The 23996-nt window shown below is 40.1% G+C and overlaps 2 protein-coding genes across 7 annotated transcripts in view; both read left to right on the top strand.

Moving 5' to 3' along the window:
* The window catches only part of hsp90aa1.2 (heat shock protein 90, alpha (cytosolic), class A member 1, tandem duplicate 2), an 11488-nt gene extending 3206 nt beyond the window's left edge, over positions 1-8282 (top strand). Inside the window, exons 1-11 of one of the 4 annotated variants that reach the window (XM_032543698.1) lie at positions 2248-2497; positions 4266-4415; positions 4636-5002; positions 5126-5259; positions 5366-5701; positions 5805-5970; positions 6089-6279; positions 6765-6912; positions 7038-7306; positions 7434-7767; positions 7931-8280. In XM_032543698.1, the coding sequence (XP_032399589.1) occupies positions 4266-4415; positions 4636-5002; positions 5126-5259; positions 5366-5701; positions 5805-5970; positions 6089-6279; positions 6765-6912; positions 7038-7306; positions 7434-7767; positions 7931-8043 (2208 nt within the window). In that variant the 5' untranslated portion in view covers positions 2248-2497 and the 3' untranslated portion in view covers positions 8044-8280. Of the gene's footprint in view, positions 1-2247; positions 2498-4265; positions 4416-4635; positions 5003-5125; positions 5260-5365; positions 5702-5804; positions 5971-6088; positions 6280-6764; positions 6913-7037; positions 7307-7433; positions 7768-7930 lie in introns of those variants that run through there. The other 3 variants (XM_032543700.1, XM_032543699.1, XM_032543701.1) reach the window with 3 other exon arrangements.
* Positions 8283-9626: 1344 nt separating this feature from the next.
* Positions 9627-23996, top strand: part of ppp2r5cb (protein phosphatase 2, regulatory subunit B', gamma b) — a 30160-nt gene continuing 15790 nt past the window's right edge. The window contains exons 1-3 of one of the 3 annotated variants that reach the window (XM_032543696.1): positions 9627-9754; positions 10453-10512; positions 15092-15254. In XM_032543696.1, coding sequence (XP_032399587.1) covers positions 9728-9754; positions 10453-10512; positions 15092-15254 — 250 coding nt within the window. In that variant the 5' untranslated portion in view covers positions 9627-9727. Of the gene's footprint in view, positions 9755-10452; positions 10513-15088; positions 15255-21586; positions 21835-23996 lie in introns of those variants that run through there. The other 2 variants (XM_032543695.1, XM_032543697.1) reach the window with 2 other exon arrangements.

Here is a 23996-nt window from a genome sequence, read left to right as displayed (position 1 = left end):
AGGGTCTTCATCATGGACAACTGCGATGAGCTCATCCCTGAGTACCTCAGTGAGTAACACTACCATATTACTAATCACTCACATACAGTTTCTTAGTTTGATCTTTCTAAGATATTAATGGCTTGAAAAACATGCCTTGTAACTCTCATTAGTTGCAATTGTCAGGAAGATTATTGTATTGTTTGTCTGGCTTTGGAAGGCTAAGCAGTCTTTTTCTTCTCTTTTCAGATTTCATCAAGGGTGTGGTGGACTCTGAGGATCTGCCCCTGAACATCTCCAGAGAGATGCTGCAGCAGAGCAAGATCCTGAAAGTCATCCGCAAAAACCTGGTCAAGAAGTGCCTGGATCTCTTCACCGAACTCGCCGAGGACAAGGACAACTACAAAAAGTGCTACGAGCAGTTCTCCAAGAATATCAAGGTAGGTCTTCAACTCAAACTCTTTAGAAAGAAAATCTAAATTTCACGTTTGAGGTGAAATAATTCCTAACATAACATCCATGACATAATTTCTTGTTGTAGCTTGGCATCCATGAAGACTCTCAGAACAGGAAGAAGCTGTCTGAGCTGCTGCGCTACTACACTTCATCCTCTGGAGATGAGATGGTGTCCCTGAAAGACTATGTGGGACGCATGAAGGAGAACCAGAAACACATCTACTACATCACAGGTTGGCTATTAAACATCACTTTTTATAATTTTGCTAAAAAGGTATTTAGTAATAAGGGTATTAATTCAATGACTTTACATCAACTTTCACAGGTGAGACCAAAGACCAGGTGGCGAACTCTGCCTTCGTGGAGCGCCTTCGCAAAGCCGGCCTAGAGGTGATCTATATGATCGAGCCCATCGATGAGTACTGTGTCCAGCAGCTGAAGGAGTACGATGGCAAGAACCTGGTTTCAGTGACCAAGGAAGGCCTGGAACTGCCGGAGGATGAGGAAGAGCTGAAGAAGCAGGAGGAGCTCAAAAATAAATTTGAAAACCTTTGCAAGATCATGAAGGACATCCTCGACAAGAAGATTGAAAAGGTAAAGGAACTGGCAGAAAAATGGTCTAATCCATTCAAATCTTGCAGAACAATTGTGCTAATATATGGGTGTTTTTTTGTTTGTTTGATCATGACACTAATACATTTCATGATTGACAGGTCTCAGTCTCCAACCGCCTGGTCTCGTCCCCCTGCTGCATCGTCACCAGCACCTACGGCTGGACAGCCAACATGGAGAGGATCATGAAGTCTCAGGCCCTGAGAGATAACTCCACTATGGGTTACATGACAGCTAAGAAGCACCTTGAGATCAACCCTCTGCATCCAATCATTGAGACCTTGAGAGTGAAGGCAGAAGCTGACAAGAACGATAAGGCCGTTAAGGACCTGGTCATCCTCCTGTTCGAGACTGCCCTGCTGTCTTCAGGATTCACACTGGAGGACCCACAGACACATGCCAATCGCATCTACAGAATGATCAAGCTGGGTCTTGGTAAGTTTCTCCTTCATGACAACTGACATTACAGGACTTATTAGCCAATAATAGGCTACATTGATAAGTGGCGTTGGTTGCTAATGAATACATTTTCTTTCACAGGCATTGATGATGATGATTCAGCAGTTGAGGACATCATTCAGCCCGCTGATGAAGATATGCCAGTCTTGGAAGGAGATGATGACACATCAAGAATGGAGGAAGTTGACTAAAATACTTAGACAAGTCTTTCCTGCTTTCTTAATGATTATTTTGTAATTATATTGCTTTCTTAGACATGTCACTCTAACAAAACTCTCATTTCTGAAACAGTATTAACTATTCAATACAAGTTAATTAATGGAATGAATGTGGGCCACAGTGTGGCTTAGTCTACATTGTATCAGCTGCTTATACAACTACTGACAACCATTAAGAGTAATATAAAGTCCCTAGGAATTTGACTTATGTCTCTTTTTGTAACTATTACATTTTTTATGAAATGCATTCAAGTTTGTAATAAAAAGCATTCAGAATTAAGACCTGCAATCTTGCTTATTTACTGAATCTATTGCACGCTGAAATTAGTCACTTTATTTGGTTCCTACATTAGTTGAAAAGGGATATCATTTATGTAAGATAATACAGGTGAAGTTACTCTCATTATTAACTTCTTTTATTTTATTCTATTCGATGTTCCGGAATTTTCAGTGAACACTATTCATTCTAGCACTCTGGCATGATTCATTCCCCCCCCCCTTAGTCCCGCCTACTCCAGCCAAATATGGACGGAGGCCTGTACACACATAATGACTGACAGCCCACTGAGCCTTTCAACGGCCACAACCGAGCTGTAGCGAGGAAGATTCCAGACGGTTCTGGAAGCTCAGGTCTGGATTTCTCGAACGCTCGGAAAGGATATAAAAGCTGCACAGCTATCGTTAACCTGTGATATCTCATTAGTCGAGCTGCCGACGACTGAAACGACTTCCATACGATTCACAGCGGAGTTTTCCGTGCACTGAGGGTCAAGGTAAAATAATGAAATATTTCTTATATAATGATAAAATTACAACGAGTTGCCAATTGATAAAATATAGCTAATATTAAACACTTTGACATTCATGCTTAATGTTAGCTAATGTTAGCTTAGTTGGTATGAAGCAAACGTTACAGCTCACTTTAACAGTTAGCTAACCTAGTTATTTAATTTGAAGCTAACATTGGTATTTGATAACATTACAATAATGTTGAAACAATCTGGCATGTCTGGATGACATGTCTAGGGTAGATGCATATCGTGTTATAATCAGCTTATGACAATAGGCTACTCTATCCATGGGCCTGTAACGTTAATTAGTTTTTAAACATTGTAACGGTAACGATAGTGACGACGTAGTTCGCTGGCCTGTCAGCGTTATTTGCACACGTGAAAACTTTTTTTCCCCCTAACATTATCTTAGCAACTGTCTTGGCACACACTACCTGCATCGCTCTAGGTGACAGCAGCCACAGGGACCACATGATTCATTCTTGGTGCACTTGTTAGGCAGGAATAATAGAGCACAATTTAATGAACGTAAATTAGACATTCTGAGCAGATTCACAGATGCCATGCCACCACAGTGATTTCAGTGCACGCTCAGTGAAGTACAGGGCGGTCATTCACAGAAGCTCCTATAGGACGGTTAAGATGAGGTTTCGATTCCTATGGAAACTGCTAGAGAGTTCTGTTCCCATCTTGGTACTTTCTAGAAACTTGCAGTTCGCCTGTGACACCGGCAGATGGCGTCATTTTTACTGATGCTAAAATGTAATCCTAGCCACGCGCTCCTCTCTGATCAACCAATAAATAACCATTTGCAGTTGGAGAGGATAGCATCGCTTGAAATCAAACTTTCTTGATCTCTCTACGTGTGTATTAACAGTAATTAAACACTGTTTTATCTTTCTATTGAGGTCTGGATTGTGGAACCTAATCAAACAAGCAGTTTGAGACAACCTAGATTTGTTTGGGGATTTTTTAAATTTTTTTTTAAAAGCTGACTACAATCAACTCTCATGGTACTCCACATACTTTTTATTGTATTTGCAGAAAAAAAAATGTATTATGTAACTTGCATAAAGGCAGAGTCAGGTGGATTTCTCATTTGCCAAGGAAGGATTATAGGCAGGCGGAGCACTGAGCAGAGCTGGGCAGTCTGTAACACCACCTGCCTGCACAAGTGATGCATATACATAACCTATCTTAACTGACGCATACCTAACCATTACTTCGAAAAACGGATTTTTAGCTCAACTGATTATTTGGTCAGTGTTTTGATAATGGCACTGACAGGTGATTGTCAATAATAATGTAATACATACTGAGATTGTGTAAGAGGTATCGACTCACCTTTAAGGTAATTATTGAGACTGGCAATTGTGGTGGTGTTATATTGTAAGTGCAGCCGAGGGTGATAGGCAGTGTTTGTACTGTAGGTATAACAGCGCAGTGACTCACTGTGCTGCAGCCGATCCACAGACCAATGAACATGAGCGCACAGGTCCATAGCATGTCTGCACAACTGCTGAATATAGATGAGAACAAGTCAAACTCCTGGATCTGACTTAAGTCTTTTAAAAAGTGTCCAGCATTACTCCTTGTGGCAATGCATTTAATGTCTAATCTAATAAATGCAGGTTTTTGTACACTGTGCTTTTGGGAAACAAATGGTGCTAGCTGATAGGACATACAATTTATTTTGTGTGTGCACGTGTAATCCATGATAAATGCATGTTCATTTGTCTCCTTTGCTTAGATGCCTGAATCACACGACCAACCAATGGAGGAGGAGGCTGAGACCTTTGCATTCCAGGCTGAGATCGCTCAGCTGATGTCCTTGATCATCAACACTTTCTATTCCAACAAAGAGATCTTCCTTAGAGAGCTTATCTCCAACTCATCAGATGTAAGTTTGTTGTAGTATTAAGTCTAAAGCTGTTTACTTAATCTCCTTCCTTAATGTGTCAAATTTTTTTATTAAGATTGTTTTAATTTCAGGTAATGTTTTACGCTGTGGCTATAACACATTAATATGCTGATAATCAAGGAATTGACATATCCTGAAGAATTTAAAAGGGATATATTTACATTTTTTTCATAACTGTTCATTAATGCCCCCCCCCCAGGCCCTGGACAAAATCCGCTACGAGAGTCTCACTGACCCCGCCAAGCTAGATAATGGCAAGGATCTCAAAATCGAAATAATTCCCAACAAAGAGGAACGCACCCTGACCATTATTGATACAGGTATCGGCATGACCAAGGCTGATCTGATCAACAATCTGGGCACGATCGCCAAGTCTGGCACCAAGGCTTTCATGGAGGCTCTGCAGGCTGGAGCCGACATCTCCATGATCGGTCAGTTTGGTGTGGGTTTCTACTCTGCCTACCTCGTGGCCGAGAAGGTGACAGTCTTAACCAAGCACAATGATGACGAGCAGTACGCCTGGGAATCCTCTGCTGGAGGCTCATTCACAGTTAAAGTGGACAACTGTAAGTAGTGTAAATGCTGTTACTTTGTTGCTATTTAACAATTTAGTTTTATTGATATGGGGGTACCTATAGGAGTTGGCGCCTTGTCTGTAACTTGCATTCACCCATCCTTTCCCCATATAGCTGAGCCCTTGGGGCGTGGCACCAAGGTGATCCTGCACTTGAAAGAAGACCAGATGGAATACATTGAGGAGCGAAGAATCAAAGAGATTGTTAAAAAGCACTCACAGTTTATTGGCTATCCCATCACGCTCTTTGTAAGTGCTCATTTAGGTTGTTTTAATCAATGAATTCACATAAATTAACCTGGTTTAGTATAGTTTTCCAAAAAACATGGCCAGTGACTGAGTTATTTTTATTCAGGTGGAGAAAGAGCGTGACAAGGAGGTGAGTGATGATGAGGCGGAGGAGGAGGAGAAGGAGAAGGAGAAGGAGAAAGAGAAGGAGGATGAAGAAGAGGAAAAGGACGAGGACAAGCCTGAGATTGAGGACATTGGGTCCGATGATGAGCACGACCACGACAAGTGTTCAGACAAGAAGAAGAAGAAGAAGAAGATCAAGGAGAAGTACATTGACCAGGAAGAGCTGAACAAGACCAAACCCTTGTGGACCCGTAACCCTGACGACATCACTAATGAGGAGTATGGAGAGTTCTATAAGAGTCTCACCAACGATTGGGAAGACCACCTGGCTGTCAAGGTAGGTCTCCTAATGATTTTCTGTTCATACGGACATATTTTAATAGAAGTAATATGAAAACTGACCCTTAAACTGACTTAATCAACTTTTCTTTTTCTCACAGCACTTTTCAGTAGAAGGTCAGCTGGAATTCCGCGCACTGCTCTTTGTGCCTCGTCGCGCTCCCTTCGACCTCTTTGAGAACAAGAAGAAGAAGAACAACATCAAGCTGTACGTGCGCAGGGTCTTCATCATGGACAACTGCGATGAGCTCATCCCAGAGTATCTCAGTGAGTGTTCAGCCAAATATGGAATTACTCGCATGTACAATAAGTTCCTAAAACAATTATATCAATTTTAGAAATTTAAATACAGTGCTGACTGAGTTTTCTTTATTCCACGTAACAGATTTCATCAGGGGTGTGGTGGACTCTGAGGATCTGCCCTTGAACATCTCCAGAGAGATGCTGCAGCAGAGCAAGATCCTGAAAGTCATCCGCAAAAACCTGGTCAAGAAGTGCCTGGAACTCTTCACTGAACTTGCCGAGGACAAGGACAACTACAAGAAGTACTACGAGCAGTTCTCCAAGAACATCAAGGTTATTGTCCTCACTTTGCACCGTGCAAGCTGCGAGTGTTCTTAATCTTGTCACATTTAAATGTTTGGCAGTTAAACCCTTGTGCCAGGGTTTGATACTTTGTTAGAATCATCACAAATCCTGTCAAATGTAATCTGAATTTGAGCAGAACAGAGCTGATGTTTGTTGAATTTGCAAAGCTTAACAAGAGTCTCTGGAATGTACAGGAGTTAAGTTTTACTGTTTGTTCCTCTGACCTTTGACACAGGAGCCATCTGTCTGATCCTTTAGCCTTACTGTCCTAATGATAAGCTGCTTTCAGTCTTGATGGTGCTCCTTACTGCCATCTTCCGTTTAAATAGAGGCACCCTAGTTAGCAACCCTAGCTAGTACATTGAAAACATATCAGTGATTATAGTTAGTGTGATGCTATGTTTACCAGAATTAAATGAATTCAATTAATAAATTGATCAATTGAATGACGTTTAGTTTTATCCGTCTTTCAGCTTGGCATCCACGAGGATTCTCAAAACAAAAAGAGGCTGTCTGAGCTGCTGAGGTACTACACCTCGGCTTCTGGAGATGAGCTGGTGTCCCTGAAGGACTATGTTACACGTATGAAGGACAACCAGAAACACATCTACTACATCACTGGTGAGGATGCTCTTCATCCATAAACTGTTTGTGTGTATGTGTAAAAGGGTTTTTTAAAATGAGGTGAACTGAGTTAATTAATGTGACATTACATAAATGTGTGAAAACATTGCCATGTGTTTCAGGTGAGACCAAAGACCAGGTGGCGAACTCTGCCTTCGTGGAGCGCCTTCGCAAAGCCGGCCTAGAGGTGATCTATATGATCGAGCCCATCGATGAGTACTGTGTCCAGCAGCTGAAGGAGTTTGAGGGGAAAAACCTGGTTTCAGTGACCAAGGAAGGCCTGGAGCTGCCGGAGGATGAGGAAGAGAAGAAGAAGCAGGAAGAGAAGAAGGCTCAGTTTGAGAACTTGTGCAAGATAATGAAGGATATCTTGGAGAAGAAGGTGGAAAAGGTGAGAAGATTAATACAATAAACAGCTTTAAAACCATCCATGAGGTGTTGTGTACAGAATGTTGTGTATAATCCACTGTTGTGGAGTTAAGGCAGAACATTGTGTTAATTACTGTTTCCCTCCACAGGTTACAGTCTCCAACCGCCTGGTCTCGTCCCCCTGCTGCATTGTCACCAGCACTTATGGCTGGACGGCCAACATGGAGAGGATCATGAAGGCCCAGGCTCTGAGGGACAACTCCACCATGGGCTACATGGCTGCTAAAAAGCACCTTGAGATCAACCCTGAACACCCCATCGTGGAGACCCTGAGGCAGAAGGCAGAGGCTGATAAGAATGACAAGTCTGTGAAGGATCTGGTCATCCTGCTCTTTGAGACTGCCCTGCTCTCTTCAGGTTTTACCTTGGAGGACCCCCAGACCCACTCCAACCGCATCTACAGAATGATCAAGCTGGGTCTTGGTATGTAGCCGTGTTTATTGACGCAATGTAAAGCTTTTACAACATTAATGTGATAAATTATTGCAGTGACATACTGTACGTTTACAGGACTGCCAATAAAATGATTTAAAATAAACAATAACCGGGCTTTACCAACACATAATTTGCTTCCTTCCTGTTTTAGGCATTGATGAAGATGATCTGACACCAGAGGAAGTCACCTCGGCTCCCACTGAGGAAATGCCCCCTCTAGAAGGGGACGATGATGACACATCCAGGATGGAGGAGGTGGACTAGGCCTGTTTCTCTGGCCTGTTAGTGTTCAAAAGTAGTGTTACATAAAACTTAAATTTAATGTTGTAAATGAGCCTGGGGTGGCCCTCCCCTCGCCTTCCTTTTGACCAAATTGAATTTATTTCCCCTTACATTGACATGACCTGGAGTTCAGATTCATTGCTTTTTTTTTTTTTTTTTTAAGTTGTCACATTTTCTAACTTAAGTTTCATCAATGCAATTATTTTTGTATTTATTTACATTCCAATGTACTTTGTGTTTTCTTAATTTAACTGTAAATATATCAAATTAATGCTGTTATTTGAAATGGGTGGGACACAAATAAAGATTTCCCATGTTAACAAGTCGTGTTTGTTTCATCCTCCACCGCTCTGTGGAGATAGGTCTGGCAAGACTAGACAGGTTCATCCTGATGGAGGGGCATGAAGGTAAAAGAAGCTACAGCTAATTAAATCAATATAATCTTAGTTTAAAGCACAGTTGAGTGAAATGTGCATCGCAATTTATAATATAAACAGATACTGGGTGCTAAAATAAATGCATTTCCTCAAGCTGTCACATCAAATGAACAGGCTGGGGATACTTGCAGTGCAATGACTGGTTTCTTGTAACATTTTTATTTTAAATTTAAGTTCCTCAAGGTTGACGCGACAATTGGCCAGACAGGATTGCACAAGCATATTCAAGGACATGACCGGTGGTTGATGAACATATTCTGATACAATTATGATACATTTCTTTCAGACTAGCCATAATGACATGGATCTTGACAAAAATGTGAACTGAATAAAGATAAGAAATTCCTAATGAGTAGAATATTATTCTTTCAAGGACAGCATATATTTTGGCTTTTCATAGTAGGAAAAGCCGAAGTGTTACAAATCCCTTACTGATGGCTCTGCTAAGTCCCACAGTAAACCAGCATGCACACTTGAGGAATTGTTTTTGATTATTTACACCTGTCGCAACGTTTCCCTACTCTGTCATGACATAAAAATGTGCTCAGTGAAAATGCTCTATTACAGGCAAAAAGAAAATTGGAATTGATGAATGCAATTTAGGGAGGTGTAAGACACAGTACAATTCCAATAGGTGGCAGTAATACAACGCCAAGGATGCCAGCTGCTGCATTCGATGAAGGCTCTACCAAGCTGTTCAAATTGTGTGGCATAGGGATGTTTGTATTTTTGCTGGAAAAAGAAAGTAATGAAAATTAAGTTTAATAATTGCATTTGTTTACAACAGTAATTTAAATTGGGAGATATACATTGAGTATTTACAAAATATAACTTAACTAAAAAAAAAATATTGGAACTATGGGGATCTGAAAGTGACAAAAAGATAGGGCCTGTACAGTACGTTTTGTGCAAGTCATGGATGCATCGATGAGAACATGATGAGGATTAAACCTGCTGTCTCATGTGTTGTAATAGCCTAGCTGTCACCGATAGGTAGCTCCAGCCCTTCCATAGACGCTGTAATATAGCCTACGGTATATGTGCCCTACATATCTTGCGTGTCATCCTGACGATCCAGACGATCCAGAGGTTGGAGTCAGCTGACAGACAGCAGCCAATCACAGGGCGAACACAGGCTGAACCGCCTTTCAGTTTAGTGCCCTGAGAGTTGTCAAGGGTTTTGGTTGTGGAGTATCCGAGAGGGGAGCAAGGGCGGCTACGGTTATACAATGCCGAATAAAACGAAAAAAGACAAGGTGAGTTGGAAATAAAGTTCGCATGAGCTGCTTTTCAGTGTTAATTATCGATAAACCGGCCTTATAACAAGACAGTTAAAATAACGTTAGCTTTCAGCGCTGTGTCACATAATAATATACGTTAACGTTAGCAGACCTGCAAACAGCACCAGCTAACCCCCTTTTTGCCAACATGTTAGCACTAGCGTTTGTGCTGCCTTATTTAAATAAAGACCCGTTATACAGAGGTGAGAAATTATACCTTTATTGCATTTATGCTTGTGTGTGTGTGTGTGTGTGTGTGTGTGTGTGTGTGTGTGTGTGTGTGTGTGTGTAGGTGTAGGTTGAGGTGAGGTTGAGGGTAAGGGTTATGGTTAGGCATTTAGTTGTGATGGTTAAGGTTAGGGTAAGGATTATGTCAATGACGGGTCCCTACAAAGATAGTGAGACGTGTGTTTGTGCGCGCGGGCGCGTGTTGGGGTTAGAGAAAAGCTAAAAGCCGGGGTCGTGTGAATGCTATTAACTCTAACGTAACGTCAGCTAACGTTAAGTAGCAGCAGACTTGCCAGTGTATCCAAACATGAGTGGGAGACTAGGTGGCAGGCATGCTATATTTAGATAGGGTTTTTTGGAAGACGGCATTCACTGATAGACTGCTTACTGATGTTGTCAACCTACGTATTTGCTGTTGACTTAAGTACTTATACTTTTTCTTTCAGGAGTCATCTAAGTCTGGTAAAGTGGGAAAGAGTGGAGGACAAGAGAATTCAGAGCACGAGGTAACGTTAAGTTAACTCAGGACACTTCAACTTCAACTCTTTGTGGAAGTCAGGATACTGATATAATGTTAACAGGTTGAAAATGGACTGCATTATATTTGACACAAAGCTCAACCCCTGCATTATCAGAGTGCATTGCTGTCCTTTGTATTGTATTGTATGTGTCACCTATTTGGATCTTATTGTCATTACTTTTATATGACACATCACAACGTGAGGCAATCAGTATAGTTCAAAGGAAGCTAAAAAGCCCTTGTCATACTTTTCTCAGAATCAGAATCAGAAATACTTTATTGATCCTCGAAGGGAAACTCTGTGTTACAGTTGCACAAATCGTATAACTATCAGAGTAGAAATATAAATAAAGAAATATAAAGAGTGTGGATATGTACGGTATTTACATAGTTAAAGGAATGTTATGACACAGTATTTACATAATTACCAATAGTGTCCAGTTTCAACCTCTCTAAGTGTCTGTGTGTCAGACACTTATGTCTATTGGCTATGAAATAAATCAGTGTTTAATGCAGAAAGTAAAATCTAATAAAAGGCAATTAAATACGGAAGCATATTACATTCACATGTAACTCATTATTTTGAGAAAAGATCTCGTAATTATGAGATGAATGCATATTCACAACAGAAAACAGGTTTGTTGTGTGAAGCTTTCAGGCTAACTGATGCCTTGGAAAGAAATAGGCATATGTCTTACCTGTTTAGTTTAATCCGTTTTTATTTTGGTTTGAGTTTGAGACATTGGGAGATGCTAATATCTTTAAGTATTATAGATGGGATTGTCATCAATTTGTCTTTGTGCAGGCACCTCAGGACTTTGCGGTTGTTCCAGTGGAAAGCCCATTCTGATCTGTTGGACATTTTAGTGTTTCTGCAACGTCATGTCCATTATCTAATACTATATCGTTACATTAGAAGTATCACTAACTAGCTAACTTAACCCATCTGAATTTAATGTTACCTCTTGGTGGTACAGTTGATCACTGAGCCGTGGCCTACTGACAACTAGATATGCCGCCTTCCAGGTATTTCAGATTATCTCATAATAACGAGATCTGTTCTCATAATTACGAGATAGGAACGCATAATTACGAGATCTTTTTTCAAAATTCTGAGTTATTTTCTCAATATTACAAGATAAAGTGTCTACATTTCGTACAAAAAGGACTGGTAATCTTGAAGTCAAAATGAAAAGGACAACACTTTACAGGACTGGGGCCTCAAAGATAAAAACAGAAGTGAGTCGACTCTTCTCGTATCAAAAGCTTATGCACCAATCTAGGTAACCAGTCAAGATTTACAATGAAACAAACAAACAAATTTACATTTTTTTGCTTGCATCTGGATGGGTCACATCTGGAAAAACCAAAGGGGTGCTTTTAGCCCACATTACAAACAGTTAAACTGCATTGTGTTGGCATCTGGTGTGAATCATTGCGTCACATTATTGCACTGCATTGCCACGTATGTAAAATGTTTTGGGACCAGGTGCACAGTACAGTTTCAAACACTATTATCAGGATTTTTCCAAGATTAAATGCGTCTGTTAACAAATTCAACAAACAAAAGTGGTCAAGTCAGACTTATTTCATGACCTCTGCAATCACTATATATAAACATCAGTGAACCATTATGGAGAGATCTCACCTTCTTTCTTTCTGCCAAGAACTGGACGTTTTTCTTTTCACAGGAAGGAAAAAACCTTGATGCACTCTTTTTAGGGCTGGTATGACAGCTGACATCTGTTTGTGCAGGAAAACCTGGTCCTCCTCTTTACTAGACATTCAATATTCATATTGTGATGGCTGTTGGCCACCTGCTAATATTAAAAGGTTGCTGTAATACACAGTCCACTTTGTTTTACAGTAATAATAAAATGCATACTATGAGGCTTAAAGAAGTGTTCTGCTCCCTATTTAAAAACCCATTTAAGACTGGGATTTTTTTTTAATTTTTTTGTGGCTTTTTTTAAGAGACAGGACAGCTGTAGACAGTAAAGGAGGGAGAGAGGGGGAAGACATGCAGCAAATGGCCACAGGTCAGACGTGAACCCTGAGCCACTGCATCAAGGACTGAGCCTCTGCACATGGGCGTCCGCTCTACCAGATGAGCTAACCAGCCACCCAAGACTGGGAACATTTTTACTGCAAATGTCACTTTAATGTATTGCCCAAAAAATGCCAATTAGTTACAAAGAATTTTGATATTAGGGGTGGGAATCTCTTGGCACTTCACGATTAGATTCAGAGGCCAACAATTTGATTCTAAACCGATTATTGATGCATCTTGATGCAACATATTTTTTATGTACATTTCAATTCATGATTTTTAATAATATACATATAAATCTGAGTTTGCTACTTAGTTTGCTAATCGCTTCCTAGACAAAGAAGCTAGACAAAGCTTAGATTTTGACATATACAGTATTTGTCAGACACAAGTTTTAATGAAATGTTTTATCTACAGAGGTTTTTATTGTGTAGTCATTCCATGATTAAGCCTTAAACATGCTTGGGAAAGTCACCTTCTCACAGTAATCTTCCATGTCAGAAGCTCAGTCATGTTTAAAGGTGGAGAATTGGCCTCTTAGAACATGAATCATGAGGTGGTCAGATGTAATGAGATAAAATAGATGAACAGCCTTTATGTGTTTTGCCTAATTATTTTATGTATGTCTTATTAGATCATGTGAGTATATCCAACATTTACATTTTTTTCTTCCATTTGGCCATTTTTTCTTTTTTTTCCCTGCACTCTTGCTTAAATTTTAAGTTGTCCATTATCCCATCCCCTTTCAGTCTCTCTGTTTCTGATTTGTATATATATATATATATATATATATATATATATATATATATATATACACACTACCGGTCAAAAGTTTGGGGTCACTTAGAAATTTGCATTGCACTCCATTATAGACAGAATACCAGCTAAAATCAGTTGCATTGTTTTTTTAACCAGGCCAGCAGTTTTCAGATTTTATCATGTGCTTACATAATTGCAAAAGGGTTCTCGAATGTTTTTCTAGTTAGTTTTTTAAAATGATATCAGATTAGTAAACAGAATGAGCCTTTGGAACATTGGAGGACTGGTTGCTGATAATGGGTATTGTAGATATTGGATTAAAGATCATCCACCCACTCAGATCAGCTGGTATTCTGTCTATAATGGAGTGGTATGGAAATTTCTAAGTGATCCCAAATGTTTGACCGGTAATGTATATATATTTTTTAAATCGATTATTAACTTATCTGCATCGAGCATCAAATCGTTCCAGAGAGAATCACGATGCATCTAAGAATCAATTATTTCCCCACCCCTATTAGATATCTCTTCCCCCACTGTCAACCTTCTTTTCCCCCCCAACTGTGGTTCCAGCCTCCTAGCTGTTTCTCACTGGGTAATTATAGCAAACAATAACAGCAAGCAGGATTGCTCTTGTGTGTCAGCAGCCATGCTGCAGCTCTACCACTGCCCCAACCATGTGTCAAATTTAAATTGCTGCACTGCAAGCTGTTACCCCCCCCACCCCCGCCTTCAAGGCTTCATTTCCTGTCCTGTTCACAATAATATCTGCGAGGAGGCTCAAAGCATTACATTGGAAAAATCGTAGATGACAGATGTTTTCTACTTTGGCTTAATGAATTTAGGCTACATGTAGAATACTTTAATTCCTATTTTTGTATTACATGAATATGTAATCTAGTTTGTGGCAGTGCCAGGCCAGCTCAGCTTTATTTCTCACTTTACTAGACAGCTTGGTAGTGGCCAAGCTCTTAAGCTCCAGTCTTGTAGTGCTGCACACTGCAACCAACTTTAGCTGGGTCTTAACTGAATTCAATAATTCCCCTGAGACTCAGTCCGACACAGCTGGTGAAGTAAGCTCTGTGCCATCAGGTGTGTGTTAATGAATGGATCCCAGCAGGCAGGTGGGACCAGCTGTGAGAAACCTGCCACATTCAGTTGATCACAAATCAGGATTATATCCAGCCCTGCTATCCCCTGTGTGTGTATGTTTTTAAGTCTCCTGAGATGCAGCTGTTTGGGTTAATGAGTGGATAAAAAGCCCAAATGGTTTGTTTTTTTGCACTTAACATTGAGGCATCCCCATATCTTACTACTGGTGCTACTGTGACACAGAGTTTCCCTTTGGGGATTAATAAAGTATTTCTGAATCTGAATCTGAATATACATTGTGTATGAATATGTACGTGTGTGTGTGTGTGTGTGTGTGTGTGCGTATATATATATATATATATCTATCACATATATGTATATGACATATATGTGATATATATCACATATATGTATATGTGTGTGTACGAGAGGGAGAATCTGTACTTGGGTAAAGTGTGGTTTATGACCGTAGTTAGATAATGCAAGCCGTTACCTTGTAAAGTAAATAGTGACATACAGTATATAATTAAAATGTCCCATCTAGTGCATGGCAGTCACACAGTTTTATCAGATTCCTAAAGAGGTACTTGCATTCTCTTTCACACTCTGTGCACCACATGTTACCTCAGTGTCACTAATGTGGGTTATTCTCTTGTTTCAGCAGAGCTCTAACAGGAAGGCTAGCAATAATGTTCCTCCCACCACTCAGCTGCTAAAGGGGAAGCAGCCAGGTTCCCAGACACCTGTCAAAAAGGACAAGAGGCAAAGCTCCTCCCGTTTCAGCTTGAGCAACAACAGGGAGCTGCAGAAACTGCCTGCATTCAAAGGTACATACTGGTGCGATCACTACCTAGTGCTTTAGGTTTTGGACTGGTTACATGTATACACACACAAGCGCATTAAGGCCAGACTGCTACGGTTTTGCACTTGGTTGTGTAATTGTAGGCAATTTGCCTTTTTGTGGGCAAAAATAATAGCTTTAAAACGTTTTGAATCCTCAATTCAAGACTCAAGAAATCACCCAGAAGCCATACATAGGGCAGAATTTTCCTCGGCAGGTTGGTTAAGAAATCCCTGTAATCTTTACAGACATGCATACTCATAAGCACTCAGTTATTTAAACATCTACGAACATCCTCTGCTGCATCGTCCTCACTGTAATATCCAGCTGAGCACAACATTAAGCAATACATGGAAACAAACAGAGGACGTACATGGCATAGACTTTGCGCTGGATTTGACCCAAGAGTCTATATTTAGTAGTAATCCAGAGATAAAGCTGTAATTCCATGATCCTTGTGTTTCAGGATGTTGCCAGTGACCAGCAATGTCTGGCAAGCATACCTCTATTTCTTTTCTCTTCCCCCGCTAGTAGAAGAGAAATTGGCAGTTTTTTTGCAGATGTATAATGACGTTTACTTTAAAGTCTAAACTCAGTGCCAGCATAACACCAGATGGAAAAGCGAGGAGTGGGCACTGCCGTTGGGCCTCTGGGCACACTATCTATTCATGTTTCTGTGTATGCATGCATGAATACACAGAACAATGTTGCCCGCTACCTTCTATCAGCACAATATATTATATAACCTGGCGTACTGAAAACAAACGGCTATGAATGCATTATAGGTTATTTAGTACGTGTGCACACAAACCTGTTTAAGAAACAGATGTTTTTTAGATGATAGTAATAATAAGAGTCAGTCACTCTGTGGGATTCCATAAAAAGTTTATCATCAGTGCAAAATACAAATTTCTAATGTCTGAGAATTATCAAGACAGAAAATATTTTGTTAGTCACTAAAAATAAAGGCCTTAATTTGACTTTATTCATTCTTCAGAAAAGACCAGTTGTTTTTGTTTTTCTTCCTCGCTCTTTAAGTTCGAAACCCTACTTAAAACACTAGAGCAAAGACGGCATCCCTCTTCAGAGAGAAGTTACAAATGGTATTTCTCTCTGTAGAGACTTGGCTAATAGGACAAAGTAGAGTTGCTGTCCGTGACTTAAGGTGACAGCAGCTGTTGTGTTATTGTGTGCCATTTGTTCACCATTCAGTCTTATGTATAAGTTTAGAATTAATGGACACACAATGGAGTTGATTCGAACATGAAATAGACCTGTATCTTTATCATGGTTCGCCATCACCCTTGTACTGTGTCAAAAAACTATTGAGCATAACTTATTTTCTTATAAAGGTTGCTTACTTCCCACACCCCAGTGGGAGCTTTGATAACATTCTGCAAAACATTATCCCACAGTGGCTCGGTCGATGTTATCACTTAGTCCTGTCCAAACAGGCTCCTCGCTTGGCCTGTTTTCATTCCAGTTATGTTCACCACCTCCTGCTGGAAACACATGTCCGAGAGCCTGTCCTACAGAGACACAAGGTTGAGGCGTGACTAAAAACCCTGACCAGAAGCAGGCCTTTCCCATTCACTCGCCTCAAACCCAAGTATGCATGTTGGGACTCTAGAGTACATTTGAACTTTCCCAGCATTTGTATTCGGAAGAATGACAGTTAAAATGCTTCCTGTTGAAGACCTGATATTGTGAACTTGTTTATAAGGCCCTACCAAAGTACCAAAAAAAATCAAGAAATAATAAACGTTTACTGTAGCTTGTATACAGGAGATTAATGCACTAAAGGTGCCTGTTTATTTCGTTGTGGTCTCGTTTCAACATACTTGCCAAAAAGCACAGATCAACAACAGTTGTTGCCTCTGTATGTGTTTTTAATTACATTTTTAAATCAGGCACTTTCCTGTGGGAAGCATCTGTCTCGTAGGGTTTGTCGCCATCTGCTGGTTAGAGTATCAAACATTTGATTTACTATAATGTTGGTTAACTGAAACAAACATTTCAATGTTTCAGTGTTTTTTTTAGTGTTTTTGCATATAAAGGCATTTTTGTCCATCTACAGTATGTTTTGGAAGAAAATATATTTTAACTGCCGTTGTCCTCTTCCAGTCACGTTCTCTACCAAGGAGAGAGATGAAAATATAGTTTCTACTGTGGATTTCATTTGAATGCTAAATGAAACAATCCCCACGTAACAGCAGTTACTAAAGAAGTTACATCACTTATTATTGAAAGAGAGTGTACTATTGTTTGCTTTACACCGCCAGTTTACCATAGTTTGCTTATGTGTTGCCGACATGTGTTAGTATTGCATGTTAGCACAGTCAAACCTATTAAACAAGAATGCTCAGTGTTAATCTCGTCTTTATAAAGTTATTTTTTTTTTAACACTTGTTTATTTTTATGCAAGTTATTGTCTTATTTGTTTCTAACCGCAAGGGTAAAACTTAGAAACTAAAGTTTTAGTATCTGGCAGGGAAATCAAGTTTGAAGTGACACTGAATGTCGATACATTTTTTAATATAACAGACAGATTCTTAAAGCAGGATGCAAAAGAGCAAGGCAAGTTTCAGGGAAGGGTTTCCTCTGTCACTCCTGCAGGTGGTACCGGAAAAGACTCCCACACCCCATGAGAGAGACTTCCCTGGTTAATCATCTCACATAAAAAAAACACACAACCTACTAGCTGTAAACCGGTGGTTAAAAAATATGACTCTGCTGTCTTGCTCAGTTATTTTAAGGAGAATCCTTGAAATATTCGTAAGTTAAGTAACACAGTTCTAGTGGCAGTATTTTTCATGGAGATTTCGATTGAGCGTATTCAGCTTAAAGTCATGCAGCCACAGGTGTTCGCACTTAGCACGCACAACATTTGTGATTGCCATTGTCCCAAAATGGTACCAAAAGCCTATATTGCAGTTGAGAATCTTTAGGGTTTATCCCTTCATATTTTCAGTCTTTTTGTGAAAGTAATACAGAGCAGCCATAATGAACATGGCTGTTCTAATTTGAACAGATCCCTTTTCAAAAGAATAAGGGTAAGCAGATGAATAAGAATTGATTTAGGATACTAATAACAGCTGTGTTTCTATGATTGAAAACTGCTTTAGGGGAACATGAAGTTCAGCTACTGTTAGAGTGGCCTCAGCTGTGTTGATAGGTCGGTTTCTCCAAATAGATTTGAGCCCTAAGCGTTTATTAAAGAAAACCGTGACATTGAAGATCAGCCGATTTGTAAATGAACTACTCAACTGTGTATTATAGGCCGACCTCCTGCTATTAATGCTGAATTTAGAACACAAGCAAGCACACTCTCCATCCCATCCAGGACCAGACTCATGATGCCTCAAAAGTTCACTCTCTTGCCACTGCCAGAAATAGCGAAGACGTGGCAAAATGCTCAAGCTCATGAATGCATGTGCCAAAGGAGCGTTTGGAGAGTATTTTTTAACAAGCAAGTGTGTTTAGCGTTGTCTTGGCTAGAACAGATGTTCTGATGGGAGGTTGTCCCATGACTATTATGACATTAGTTCTGTTAAACTGCTAAATCAATCACTATATACGTGTGTGTGTCTGTGTGTGTTTGTGTGTTTATGTATGTACATGTACATGTATGTGTATATATATATATATATATATATATATATATATATATATACACAAAATATCCTTTTTTTTGTTTTGAATCTTATTAATTTATTTTTTACAATGTAGCATAGTTTAAGACATTCAAGGTGGTTTCTGACATTAAACATTAGATGGCTGACATTACAGTTTGCAGCCAGTGTACAAGAGTCAAACCAGAAACCTGGCAGAGTTTAATTAGGGAGAAAAACGCAGCGAAATCAACGATCTTGGGTTATATTTTTTTCTTCTTAAGAGTAAGCTCTTAGCTAGAGTTAACAAGCATGGATGTTCTCCCTGCAAGCACCAGCCCTTACATAATCTTTTGTCAAATCAAATGTTTGCTTATGTTACCCCCTCTCTGATGATCCTTAGTTAAAAGAGCAGCACAAATACACAAGTGGGATCTCGAGTCAGGATCATCCAGTTGCACAAAATCAAGCTGCAGCCGTCTCAGAGAAAGGAGGAACTTTTATTCTGCAGTCAAACATACTATAACACTAAAAAAACACTGCTCAACTGATGATGAGAGCCTATACTAAGCAGATGAAAACAAACCATAGTAGTCAGCTGCTAGAGCCAAATGCGACATCTCAACGTGAACCACCCCAACACCTCCTGCCTTTCCAAAGCAGAAGTACATACCCATAGGGAGGAACTGTGACACCATATTATGTGTAAACTAGGCGTGCATGTTAATAATTAAGTTTGTATGTCACCTTATATAATCTTGACAATCAAAATTAATGCTCAAACTCATTTTAAATGTGTTGAGATGTGTAAACTGACATTTGACAGAAGGGAAACATACAGGTTAGCATGCTATACCCAAGCTTCACATTTTACATAGAAAATGTGTGTGTGGACTGTCTTCCTTTGTACAGATACGATTATATAATGCTAATCCTCGCAGGAATGAGCAAAGTCAGATTGCACAGGATATTACTTTTTCGGTAATTTCTCTCATTTGCTATTTTTCTGGAGTGCCTCTTTTTAAAATGTGATGTGTGTCTGTGTGCATAGATAGATAGATAGATAGAAAGATAGATGTTTATTGATCCCAAGAAAAATTGAAAATTCCGGTGTTAAAGCAGCAAAATCAGTCACAAAGCACAGAATATAAATATAAATGAAATACTAGGAAAAATATACATACATACAATATACATGACATTATAATATGAATAAAATAAAAGAACAGATATTTGAATATGTACAGGATGAGAAAACAAAAATGTGCAACTGCTTTAATAATATGCTAAGGTGTATACTAAATGTAAATAAACCAATTGTGCAGGTTGCACTTAGTGCAGTAGTGTGGTGTCCAAAAGTCTCATCTAGCACCCAGTGATGACGTGTTAAAGAGTTTTATTGTACTGTATGCCCACGATCCTTGCAGCATGATGACAAACGGTACGCATTGAGATTTTTTATTTAATGACGGGTATGCAGGGGATGCACACTATATGACTCACCCTTTCAACCTAATCTGGTGTAAAGGTTAAGGGATTTTAGAGAGCAATGTCTGATATGGCGAAGTAGGATTGTGCATTTGAAGGACGCGTTTAATTGCACTTAGTTCGTGAGAATGATTTCAGTGTGTTCAGCTGTCTGCATCACTGTAGATTTGCCCTTTTCCTGCACAGCTTTAAAGTGCAGGGTTTTGTCCACAGAGCTGCCGAGACAGAGAGTGCTGCTCTCTGCACATGCACATCCTGTGTTGCTCGCATTGAGACTTCCTGCCTTCCTGTTTCTCTGTACACCTGGGCTCAAGCTGTGCTCCTGGAGGGCCATCTGTCATGCAACCACTTACACACATGCACACAAAGACAAGACACACATAAAAAGGGCTTTTTATCTGGCAAAAAGTGTTATACCCCTTACATAAAAGGGCTTAAACACAGTTGAACCAGGGTTGACTTTGTGTTTGAAAGAGTAACCCGCGTTGATCGACACAGCTTCATGACCCAGGTTGAGAGGTGGGTCAGGCGCTGGTCAATTTCAAGGTATTCCAAATAGCCGATATGTGCAGCGTTTTCTCTAGGGTTGTAGAAGACTCAGGTGCACGTATTTGGCGTGGTGTTTTAGTGTCCTTTCTCAAGAAAATTTTGTTTTTCAATTAAAGAAACTATGCAATTTCACTACATTTTGGACCATTATTATTATTACCATATCTGTGTCTAAAACTTTAGAAAAACTAGAGCAGATAATAAATAAATACCACAAAGTCCACTGGGGCCCAACTACAATCATTAGATCTGAGAAAAGTCATTCAGTTAGTATTGATGCTTACATTGATTTGGCAATGACTTGACTTAGATGGAGCCCAAAACAGAATGGGTTCTGAGCATAAGTCGAGTCAGGGTCAACTTGATTGTCAATTTTGCAATATATGCCGGACATTGAGAAGAATTTAAAATATGCATTATATTGATAGGAAACCCCTGAAAGGAATGTGAAGTTAATGGCCTTATTCTGGCATTTGAATTAAAGAATGGGCTAAACTGATCAGCAGAGCTGTAGTTTGTGCTTTAAAACTCTTGATAGATGTAGCTGCTTTCGATCCAATCACAGTAACAGTCCCAACCCTTCCCCCTCAGCCCACCAGCCAATCCCGTTCACTCATGTTTATTTATACTGACAGCCCGCCCATGTGATCGCAGCCAGCCAACCAGGCAGCTGCATTGGGGGATGACATCACTAACTAGCTGGTTCCCTCCAGCAGCAGGGGAGCTTCATTTTCTGCTCAGAGTGTTCGTGCTAAAATGGAGGCTGGCTCCTCGCCTTAGCCTGGGCTGCCCTCTTCTCCCCTGTCTCCTGTCTCAGCTCACTGATGTTGGCATGCACTAGAACTGCCAGCGGGATGGTTCTGGATGCACCGAGCTCCAATGGGCCTTTCCAGCCTGTGGCCCTCATGCATTTTAGAGGTGAGAATAGGAAATTTGACTCCTCTGCTGTTTTGTGTTTGTGTGTTTCAAGGGGGGATAGGCAAGAATGTTGTTGCCATTTAAAAACAAAACAAAAAAACTGCAGCTGCTCATTTGGATTTTGTAGAAAGAAAATATTTGTGACAGACGACTTTTCTAAAAGTTAGTGCAAGAGACTTTTAGCATTTATCTTCCCTAGTGTATGTTGCATGAGTGTTTTTGGAAGAGGAAGCGGCGGGTTGTGTTTGTATGTCAATGAGGAAGGGTTTTGCCAAGACATGCATTGCTTTGCTTCAGTCAGGGAGGGAGGGCAAAAGAGTGAGGAGTGCTAGTTTTGAGTCTCCCATCCCCCATCAAGACTGCTGATGTCATAGGAAGTGAGGTTGAGCTTGTTATCAGCGTGCGCATCAGTACTGTATTGTGTATGAATATGTTGTGTCAGTTGACACACGTAAGTTGAAAAGTGCAAATGCTCTGCCTGTTGTTGCTGAATCTCCTGTAGGCCCTGAGTTACAGTCTAACCCGACTAGCGTGAAGCTGGGACCCACAGCAAATGCTGAGCATGGGAAACAGACACTCACTCTAGCTCAATGCCAAGAGTACCTCTGAATAAGTGTTTGTTCATATATTAATTTCTTTGCAATCAATCCTTTTCCAGAAACCAATGTGGCCGTGTACACTTAACAACACTTAACAACTAACATGCAGCTGAATAATATGTGCCAGTATAGGGGAGATGTTAGTGTTACATTGTGACTTGCGTCGGTGTTAAAACGGCCTCCCAATGTTTAAAATCACGCAGTTATTGTAGCCCCGTAATAGAACATACCGGTAGCCACATGCCTTTGCATTGGTTGGCCTGTGATGCATTGACATAGAATATGTACAAAGTATTTGCCTCTGGCAGCAGTTTATTAATCAGTTCATTGAACGTTCACCAGTAGACATTGTGGTTGTTAAGATCTCTACATGGGAGTAATTTGTGTCCATGACCGGTTTCCTGTGTGCATGCTGGTGCCTTTTAGATGAGTAAAGGTTAGTTCCCCATTCATGCAGAGAGGCCCGTGTGTGAAGTCGCACAGCATGTCTTTTAATATTTTAGGCCTGTTCGGAAAACCTAGTACTGTTGTGTAACAGGAACTAGTGGACCTTTTGGCTGGATTCCATTTCTCCATCTTACCCCTACCCCTTACCCCTAGCCCCTAGACACACAAGACCAAAAACAAACAAGTAAACTACAGCTATCCTGATATTCATAACAATTTACTTAAGTGCATGAACAGGAATTAATTACAAATGATTACAATAATTCAGTACCAATAAAATAATGAATGGCTACAACATGATTTTAAGAAACTTCTGCTCGTTTTCAGCCCAAAAGTGGATCAGCTGCCGGGTGTCCTCCTGCGTCCCTGTGTGATACAGGACGGTATATGTAAAGCACGTATCGATGTCTCCAAAGCAAGTAGTGTTGTGCACTGATATCAAACAAAATTATCTGCTAATGGTTAAAACTGTAGACATGCATGGAGTCCATTCAAGGCAGAGAAATGTGGGACTGTTTGCTGTGGTCGGTTAGCGATTAGTGTTAGCATAGCAAGCTAGTGATTTAAAAGAAAAAGTTTCAATTAAGAACATGGGTTGCAAGTGTATATATGTACAGAACTGTATAGAGAACAAACAAGATTGTCGTAATTTTTAAATCAATTATTCAAGATGAAAATACTTACACTTATGGGTCTCTGTGGTCAATCTGGCAGCCATTGTGGCTTGTTACGCAATGTACATAGCTACCCCTTGTTTACAAGTCAACTCTCTCTCTCTCTCTCTCTCTCTCTCTCACCCCCAACCGGTCGAGGCAGATAACCGCCCACCCTAAGCCATGGTTCTGCTCAAGGTTTCTGCCTCTTAAAGGAAGTTTTTCCTTCTTGCCACTATGGCCTAGTGCTTGCTTTTGGTGGGAATTGTTGGGTTTCTGTAAATAAGTTCCCAGAGTACGGTCTAGACCTGCTCTTTATGGAAATCTCAAGAGATAACTATTGTTGTGATTTAGCGCTATATAAATTGAATTGAATTGAACTTGCGTCCTCCCTAGGTTTATAGAGCTGTACACTCCTTCGGCTCGGCCCTACCCCTCGATCAAAATGAGTATTGGGGCAGCC

Source organism: Etheostoma spectabile, chromosome 18, assembly GCF_008692095.1.
Source record: "Etheostoma spectabile isolate EspeVRDwgs_2016 chromosome 18, UIUC_Espe_1.0, whole genome shotgun sequence".
Lineage (NCBI taxonomy): Eukaryota > Metazoa > Chordata > Actinopteri > Perciformes > Percidae > Etheostoma > Etheostoma spectabile.
This window is presented reverse-complemented; position numbering and strand designations above follow the sequence as displayed.